The following is a 10,107-nucleotide window of genomic DNA, read 5'->3' on the forward strand; positions in this document are numbered from 1 at the left end:
CATTGTGAGCAGGGTATACACACACCAGTTGTGTTTGATAACAACCAGACTGTCCTGGGGGTACTCCCTGTCCTGTGCTGGAGAGTGGAGAGAAAGGGGGAGGCAACAACAGGGACGGGGCAAACTGGGAGTGGAGGAAAATCTCAGGAACACAGAACACCCTGTGTTGGAAGTGACCCATCAAGATCATTGAATCCAGCTCCTGGCCCTGCCCAGGACACCCCAACAATCCCACCCTGTGTATCCTTGAGAGCATTGTTCAAACACTCCTAGAGTTCTGGCAGCCTTGGGGCCTTGCCTGTTCCCTGGGGAAGCTGTTCAGTGCCCAAAGAAAATCTTTCCCAAATGTCTGTGTAGCAAATCTGTTTTTTTCATTTTTCCTTGATGGTTAATAAGGAAATTCCGTCTGGTTGAGAGGCAGGAAATGGCCACTTTCCATATTTTACTTTTGTTCATTTGGACAAAATAAAAATAAAAACTCCATTTGTTAAACCTGTAATGTCACAATGTGAAACTGTTTCAGCTTTTCCAGTAAGTCACTGGTTTTCTTAAGTACTGTGGTGCTTTGTTTGTGACTTTCAAGTGACCAACTTTTGGGCTGACACCAAGCTCACGTGGCCACCAAGCAGCCTGTAGGAAATGAACTTTATTCCCTCTCCCTGTTTGTTTTTTTTCCTTCCTAACTTGTAAGATGACAATAAGATAACAATAAGGCTACAAAAGTAATAAAGCTGTTGGAAATGAATAGAATAGCAATGAATAGAAGTGAGTCAGATTGTGGTGAAAACCTAAATGCAGGGGTAAGCCAGGTTTATTCAGTGCTGTTTCTAAATTCTTTTCCTTGAAGGGGAATATATGAATAGGAGGATTTTTGAACTTGAACTGAGGAATTAACCAATGAAAATGAATCAAACTGACTACAACTAAATTATGAAGTGATCCAATGACTCTTTTCTTTCTTTTTGTTTCCCACAGGCCGAACTCACGGGCATCAAATGGCGTAGGTACAACTTCGAAGGCCATGGGGACTGTGGGCCCATCATTTCAGCTCCAGCCCAGGATGATCCCATCCTGCTCAGCTTCATCCGCTGCCTGCAGGCCAACCTGCTGTGCGTGTGGCGCCGGGACGTCAAACCCGACTGCAAGGAGCTCTGGATATTCTGGTGGGGGGACGAGCCCAACCTGGTCGATGTCATCCACCGCGAGCTGCACAGTAAGCCACTCTTTGCTTCTCAATTACCTCCATTTCTTCCAGTGAAAAAGGAAGTTTTTGTAATGCTTTAACTTCATACCTTATGTGATTTTGTCATAGTTCACGTTTTAAGACCTGCAGGAAAACAAAAATCTGTAAATTTGACTTTCTTTGCTGCATGATAAAATGCAAAGTGAAACTTGAACTCAGGAGGCCTGTAGTCAATATCATGACTTGGATTTTTGTGGAACCTCTGAAAGTAGAGTATATTCTAGTTCCAAGGGATGATGATGATGATAATAATAATAATAATACCTCAGCTCTGGCATAAGGTAGTAGCTGATGGAATAAATATGGAGTCAGGTGAACTCCATGGCACCCCAGGTAAATCTGTGAGGTCAGGACTTGCTCCTTGCTCGTGCTGCAGGATTTAAGCATGATCCAAGGCGAGTTGCAACAAGTGAGTGGAATAGGAGGCAGAAAGAGGCAGGTAGGTCAGAGGTGACAGTGATAATTTGGTGATTATAGGCTTTGTGCAACTGGAGTTGTCCTCAGAGTCACCAGAATGTGGAGCCTTAACATGATAAAGTTACTTCTACTGTGTCTGCTGTGATCCTGTTTGGGTTGACTATATCCAGTATGTATTATTTTCTTTTCAGTGGTGTATTGTTGCTATGACAAGTCTTAGTTTGCCTGAACTACAAGGTGTTTTATTAGGCTGATGAATTTTACCTTCATTTTCACCTTGTGTCTTGCAAGAAAACAACTGAAGTTCACCAGTTCTGGAATAATAACAGTAGTTTAAAAACCCAAGACAATCATAAGGATCAAGTTCTGGTTTCTTGCAATAATTTTTTATCCTTGTGGCCTTTAGACCTTCTAGTGGCTTGGTGATAAAATTTATTTCAAGTACACAGAATATTTTGTTTATCAAGTGTGCTTGAGTTGTCCTTTATCTCCCACCTGTACCCTGCACTGTTTAGTCCTGGATTATGATATATTCATTTATTTTCATTCTGTTCTAAGCACAGTTCCAAACTTCCTGCTTTGATGGCTGCCAGATTGTTTATTTGGCACCAGAGCCTGTGAAATCACAGATATGGAGGCCTGAGTACCTTGGAGCATGTTCCACACAGGTAGCCCTGTGATCATGTATAATTAAAGAGATGGCTCACAAGTGCTGTGCTGAGCCATTCCACTGACATTCATTTTTTATGAGGCACCTGTTTTGAATGAGGGAATGGGTAATATTTCTACTTACCCAGCAAAGCTTTAATAATATATGCTTTTCTCTTAGTGAAATATTGTTTATTTAATATTTCAAATGCAGTAGATGGGACTTAAGTGTCTTTTTATTTGAGGAGAGTTGCAAGTGATACTTCTGTTTCTGTAAATTGATGGAGCTTGTTTATATCTGACATCTTGGTTACAACAATGTGATGCTGCTTCCAGTGGTGGTGGTCTGGAAATCCACTTAAATGTCTGGACAGCTGAACCTGCTTCTGCTGGGTGCACTGTGGGGCAGAATATAGCAAAGCAGCACTGTCACACATTGTCTGCCTGGTTCAAAATTGTATGGAATCACAGAATTATTTAGTTTGGAAAAGACTTCCAAGGTCATTGAGTCCAACCTGTGTCTGATCCCCCAGCTGGAGCACTGAGTGCCACATCCAGGTGTTCCTTGGACACCTCCAAGGATGGGAGCTCCACCACCTCCCTGGGCAGCCCCAGCCAATGTTTAACAACCCCTTCCATGCAGAAATTCCTCCTGGTGTCCAACCTGAGCCTCCTCTGGCACAACTGAGGCTGTTCCCTCTCCTCCTGTCCCTGAGAGCAGAGCGCAAACCCCCTGGCTGTCCCCTCCTGTCAGGAGTTGTGCAGAGCCAGAAGGGCCCTCTGAGCCTCCTTTTCTCCAGACTGAGCCTCTTCCCAGCTCCCTCAGCCCCTCCTGGGGCTCCAGCCCCTTCCTCAGCTCTGTTCCCTTCCCTGGACATGCTCTAGCCCCTCAAAGTCCTTCCTGAGCTGAGGGGCTCAGAACTGGACACAGCACTTGAGGTGTCCCCACATCCAGGCTGGAGCCTTGAGAACAGTAACTTCTGAGTGGAATTCAATCTGAAACTCGTTTGTTGTCATGTGTGTAAATCCTACAAGGATAGATTTCCTTGTTCTATATTAAAAGCACATTGAAACACTTGTAGTGACTTATCAGATATAGTTCAAAGTGATGTAAATTGTGTAAGTGTTGTACATTTTCTGCTGATAGAGCTGTTGGGCTCTGTTCAGTACATTTTAGAGTTCAAACATCAGTATCGACAAAATATTGAGCCTCAAATTCAGCCAGAACAAGGCATTTATGTCCATTGATTCCTCGAGATAGGACAAAGGACACAGTTTGTGTTCACTGCTTCATGCAGCCAGAAGGCAAACTGAACAAGTTTATTCTGCTTTTTATAGTATAAACAGGCCACAATACTGAACTATTTGATAGTTGAAATTAGCTTCCTGAAAATATAAAGGGCTTTTCCATGTGGGCATACAAACAGAAAACAGGAAAGTTACTGAAGCAGAGTTTTCCTTGCCTGTCAGCTGGGCCAGGGTAACATGATGCCTTTTTCTGGTGTAACCTACTCAGGAAATGAACTGCTTTGGCTTAAAATGCTGTTCCTGCAGGTTGGATTGTCACTGTGACTTAAGAGTTCCATGGCCAGAACTTTGTTGTTGTGCTGTCACATCTTCAGGAGCACAAGTCCCAGGAATCTGATGCTGCAAATCCAAGAGGAAGCCTAGAGTCTCTGCAAAACATTAACATCTGAGATATAGGGACTATAGGGAATAATGCCTGTTAGTAAGATCATGAATTCTTATCAAGAATAATGTTTTGGATTTCTCTTTTCCTGCCTAGGACTTGTGTCTTGAAAGTGAAATATTTTATTGATAATTAAATTGTAAAGAATTTAATTTTTAAATATTATGTTAATTCAAGTCTAAATTATAATTTTTGATTTTTTTCTGGATAAGAGAGTTGCTGCAATAGTGCTGAATCATATTTACTGCTTTCAGTAAACAGAGGAAAAGTCCAAACTGAGGCTTTGCTTTCAGAAGCACTTCAAAAACTTTTGCTCATGAACTCTTTATCTTTATAACATTGAAGATTTGGTAAACAACAAATCTGCCATTAATAAAAGAATTTCAAATAGTCATAGGAAAACAACTTAGTGGTTGTAAACAGGAGGTATGAGGAGAGTTGTTTATGTAGTAGCTTTCCAAAACTGTGGATAATTAAATGCTGTCATGGGAGATTAAGTAAAAACAATTATTTGCAGAGCAGTTATAGATCAGTGGAGTGGTTGGATTAACCAGGCAGCTGGGAACTTCAGAACTGTCTCTTGCACATTCTCCTACATTTCTTCTTCCTGACAGCCTTGACTGTGGTGTTCTGGTTTTTATTGTGCTGGCATTTAAAACTGGATGAGAGGTTGAAGACCTTTATTCAATCCTGGGTGGGGAAAAGGTGATTGGGGTGGGGTCAGTGAGTGAGGAAAAACTGGAGTGATTCTGTAAGTCTGAAAAAGTTGGGCACGCTTAAGTTTGTTGAAGTTTGGTTTTCTGAAGGATAAATGCTATTTAATGATATTGCCTGGAGAGGTTTGGCAACAGTTGCAGCTCTGGTACCTTTCCCCACAAATCCATTTTTTTGTACATCCGACAGAAGAAGTGGAAGGAGAGGAGGGAGTGTCTGACTGTTGGCAGCGTTTTTGACAGGAACGTTGTGGATTTGCAACTTGCAGAGCTCTCATTTGCATTTGGTGGCCAAATACCATCTGGAGCATCACAGAGAATTTAGACTCAACTCTTGGGTTTTCTTTCTTCTCCCACCCCTGCCCTAGACCCTGTGGGTTCCACAGAGATTATAGGGAAGGGAGATCTGTTCCTCAGTTCCCTTCTTGGCTTTTGCAAAGAGCACTTTGCCCTGACATTTTACACCACTCCAAGAGTTGGACTTGATGATCTTGTGGGTCTTTTTCAACTCAGAATATTCTGTAATTCTCTCACAGTTTTGTCTATCGATTTATAATCTCTGGTCTGGATTTATGGATCTATTCCACTTTGTTTGCTGCATTTGTGGTACAGAATATTGGAATTCTCAGGGATAATGCAGGGATTATAATGTGTACCACTACTGAGAATACAGGTTGGTGACTGTGAGCACAGCACTGGAGGTGGACTCTGGAAGGCTGGCAGGATGTGAGACAGAGCTTGAAAATGAATAAATTCTGGGGTTTTGATAGTTCTTTAGGTAAAACTGCATCTTTCTATCAGCTTAGTAGCTTGTGTGCCTGAACTCAGATTCTGATAGGTATTTGGGATTTCCATCTATATATTGCACTTGATCCATTAATTTCTGGAGCTGCTTCCCCAGAAAAATGATACTATTTCACTTTCTGCTGTGGAGAATATAAGAATTGGGATGGAAATGCTTATGAAGAATAGATGATCTTGAATGAATTAGGCAAGTCTTTCCTGAAGGATTATTGTACACAATCTTTGCAGCTTGGTAAGTTTAAAAATGTAGCTGAAATTTGAGCTATGACAGGAAAAACCTGGAGCTTCAGCTCGTTCCTGTTTATGAATTCTTGGCATATCGGGCTGGCGCAGCCGTAATCCCCTGGTGCTGATAAAAGTGAGGAGGGAAAAATGCTGCCTGCAGGAAGAGCTGAGTGCAGGGCACCCACATTAACCCACGTGGTTGTGCCCAAAATTAATATTTCTTATTGTTTCTCTACCTGAAATTTCCTGATTTTTACCTACAGGAAAGCAGAACATGTCAGCTCTGTTTTTAAGGATCTTCTCCTGAGGAGAACAACTTGCCCCAGAACTCAATTTAGTTGTTTTTATTCCTGCTAGGAAGGGTTCTTGATGCTCCCTTATGAACTGCCAGATTTCAAAGTTTCATTTAGCAGTCAAGTCAGTGTTTAAACTGTAAATGTTTAGTAGTTAGTGCTTGTCAGCATTTAGTAGGGATTGAAAGAAAAATAAGGGAAAATTTGGAAAAAATTATATTTTTTGGTTCCACTAATGTAAAAGAGAATAAAGTAGTGAAAAATCTACTTTCCATCTCAATTTGAGCCTATTTAAGGTTCTTTCAGGGTACTATATTATTTATGCAATTGTGAGGAATTGGGAGCTCTGTCAGGAATTAGAGTATCTTCGAAGCTGTGTGTAGTGAGATACGTTAATTATTGAATGAGAAGATGTTCCTGTCTATTCAAACACATTTGAAGTGTGGGAAGCAATGCGTGAAATGAAGACTGAGCCCCCTTGCTGTGAAATGGGTGTTCAAATGAGAGTGCTCCTCAGTCTTTTCATTCTGCCATAAGATTATGGCAGCGGGCAAGAAGGGAGGGAGTTGCTGCTGGAATTGCATTACAGCTGACTTGGAGACTTCCTTGGATTTGCCCAAAGGTTATTCCTGGGATCCCTGGGCTTTAGTGAAAGCATGGGATGTGTATTACAACAAGTTTCTGCACTCTGAGTAACTCGATAAACCCCAGAACTCTTGCATGCCCAGTGGTACCAGGAAGGAGAGCAGCCAGGGCATGGAAAAGCAGTTCATGAACAAGGAATAAAGGATCTGAAATGCAAGGCTTTTGGAAGGCTTTCCATTTAAAAAGCAGCAATGAATATCAAGCAGCTGAGTACCACTTATTAATAATTTGAAGTGAAATCTGAAAATGGTTAATTGCCGGTTCTTGAGCGCAGAGTGGAATTAACAAGTAGGTTCCTGTGACAGAAGACTTTATTGGAATATTAAGTTTCTGAAAAGTCTGTTTCTGGCTTGATTATTTTCAATAAGATAAGTAATTTGCATTTTCTTAATTGCCTAGCATAGATTATTCCCAAAGACATGAAAACAAAGTTCAACTTTTCCATTCTTTTGGCAAGAAGATGGGATTGAAAAGTGAATTCCTACTTTCTCAGCCTGTGGAATTGTTCTGTGACCCTTATATCTGACACTGGTAATTGGTGTCCAGTGATTGCCAGTTGAAGTTCAGCTTAGACAAAATAAACTTTTTCTTTTAAGCAGGCATATTAAATGAGGTTATTATGCCATCATTTGGGATTACGGAATTGCTTCATGGGAAAATGCCAACTCCTTTTATACACATGAAGTTGACAAGAGCCTTATTGTGTCTGGGTGAGATGTCTTCATTTTGTTTTGCTTTCTTTTAAAAATAAATGTTCTTCCCACCACTTCTACTCCTTTTACTTAAAAGTTGGTTTACGGGAGTCTTAAAAAAAAATTAAAACTGAGTGTCCTGTTTGGAATTCTGATTGCACTTACCTTTGCCTTAATTCCTCTTTCCTTCAGTGGTTTTGTCTCCACATGAACAGGGAATCTCAGTGTTCAGAGCAGGATCCAATGAGTACATGTGGCATTTGTGAATTCATTACCAATTCTAGTCAAGAAATGGACCTTACTGATCCTTGTGGGTCCCTTCCAGCTCAGGATATTCCATGGATCATTGTCACATAGTGTGTTTTCCCTCTTCTTACAGCTGGCAATATCTAAGGCTAAAAAGTTATTAAGAAGTCTGAAATCTACCGAAGTGCCATATGTAAAAAAGCCTAATGCTTTTTGTTGTTCTATTTTATTTGTATCACTCAAGAATTAACATCCTAATTTTGTTCATGGCTGGGAATTTGGAGGTTTTTCTGTTGATTGCAGCAAATTACCTTCTGAAAACAGTTTAGAGGAAAGACACTGATGGAAGGCAAAGCCAAGAAATTCTCTACTGAATCCATGTGCTTCCTCGTAATCTTTCTGCTTTCCAAATATAAGCTCAGTTCAACTGAAATAGTTGAAATTTTGTGTAATTAACCTTTAGGTTTTCTTTGCCACACAATAGTTCTTGTTTTTCTCTGGTGTTTTTGTGAGAAAAGGAGTGGGCGTTCCAGAGGCAATATTAACAGCTGCCTTCTGGAGGGAAATTTGATGGTCCTTTGGCAGAACTGTTTCAGCAAGGCCAGACTTAGAGCAAATCCAGGATATTTAAAGTGGGATAGAACTGTGGGAGTGGAACTGCCTGGAAAGCACTGGAATTCCAAGCAAGGTTCCAATAGCTGGGAATCCCTCCCAATAACAGCAGAGTGAGGTGTTACTAATGAATCCAGGAGAACTATTGTGTAAAATGGGCTTGGAATTAACTGGAGTGCTGAGAACAAACTCAAGTCCAAATTTTGAATGTAAATAAAATTGATGTGTTACCACAGGCAATTTGGTGAACCACGTAATTAAGTTTTTTCCATGAAAAACGAGACATTATGCTGCAGCTGCAGCAAAGCAGTATGTAAAGGATTTATATTCTAGTTATATGAAAATTAAACAATCATTAAAAGACTGTATTTTTTAAAGTGCTGCTCGGGGAGGGGAGAAATGAAAAAAATCCAATCGGTAGAATTTATTTTTCAGCAATGTATTGGGCAATATCAGCCTCAGTAGTTGATGTTTTTTCCTTTAGGGAATCTCTTTTTCCAGTGAAATGAACTCACTTAACTGTGTGAAGTAAATCTACGTTAGCTTGAAGTGAAATCTGCATTAATAGGGCTCATTACTAATGTTTGTATTTGGATGTATTGAGTAATTCTAATAACACAGGGTAAGCTCTACTGGAAGATTTAGACTTTAAAAATAGATGAAATGCCACCTTCTGAAGAAAATTATAAAAAAATTGCATACAATTGTATTTTGGTAATGGCGTTTTTAGAATAATTAATGAACTTTAAGTGACAATGACAGTGCTGAATTGCAAACAGAAAACACTGAAACACAGCTCTGCTGATGTTAACACATCATTCCTCTTAAGAGAGACATGGTTTTCATTATATAAAAGTCACTTTCTTTATAATGAAGTTCCTGTTAAAGGTCATAAATCTTACTACAGAATTCTTGTACCCCAAGCCTGAGACTGGTTTCATTTTAAGTGGGCTTCATTATACACCTGCACTTACTTATCCTGGGATTTGACTGTAATCTGTAGGGCAAGTGCCTTGGATAGCTGGCAGTGTGTCCATGTAGCAATTCCCAGATGTGATCCATGGCTTGGGGTGTCAGTGATCAGCCAGGAAAATGGGGGGAGGCAGCTTTGGAAATGTGAAGTTTGTTCCTGATGTTCATTGAAACCTCAGGGCCCTGAAACTGGAATATGGCCTTTCCAAAGAAGCAGACAAAACCATATTTCTGTGTGGAATGAAGAGAGGAGCAAGTGGAAAACAACTGAGTACATTGGATAGGCTAAGAATGAGGATGGGCTCTTACCTTTGCTCTTTGCCCATGGGAAGTGGGGGTTTCAGAAGGCAAAGGCTGGAGTTGTGCTGTTAGTTAAGTATTAGTCTCTTCGTTAAAAAAAAAACCAAACAAACCAACCAAGCACCTGTGTCTTGCAGTCACTCATATAATAAGTAGAGCTTTGAGTGGAACAGTGTAAAATTGATTTTCCAAGGCTGAAATGCTCAGAAGTTTGAAGTGAAGGTACAAACCGGAGGAAAGGCATGCTGCAGAGTGAGCACAGCTGAAATGCTTTTGCCTCTTTGTTGATGTAAACCATGCTTAAATGTGTCCTTGGAGCTGAGCAGAGCCAGCAGGAGCTGCAGCCCAGCTCTGGGTGCTGAGCCTGGCTCAGAGCAGCAAAGGCTGCAGTGCTGTTTTGGTCCCAGCAGTGCCCTGCAGCTGTCCCTGTGCTCTCTCAGCTCAGGGCTGCTGGGAGCCCAGCACAGTTTCAGTTTCTGTTCCAGTGCTGAGGGCTGGGAGCTCCCTGAGCTGCCTCTGCCTCTTCCCAGCCCTGCCTCTGCCTTGGCACGAGCCCAGCGCTGGGCTGGGCCCTGGCACACGCACCTCCAGTGTTCCCTGGCTGTCC

At 41.2% G+C, this 10,107-nt stretch overlaps 1 protein-coding gene across 1 annotated transcript in view; it reads left to right on the forward strand.

The window, feature by feature from the left end:
• MED13L (mediator complex subunit 13L) overlaps positions 1-10,107 on the forward strand; it is a 167,170-nt gene that overhangs the window by 16,845 nt on the left and 140,218 nt on the right. Inside the window, exon 3 of the mRNA XM_031057473.1 lies at positions 976-1,213. Coding sequence (XP_030913333.1) covers positions 976-1,213 — 238 coding nt within the window. The remainder of the gene's footprint in view (positions 1-975; positions 1,214-10,107) is intronic.

Source organism: Geospiza fortis, unplaced genomic scaffold (assembly GCF_000277835.1).
Source record: "Geospiza fortis unplaced genomic scaffold, GeoFor_1.0 scaffold408, whole genome shotgun sequence".
Lineage (NCBI taxonomy): Eukaryota > Metazoa > Chordata > Aves > Passeriformes > Thraupidae > Geospiza > Geospiza fortis.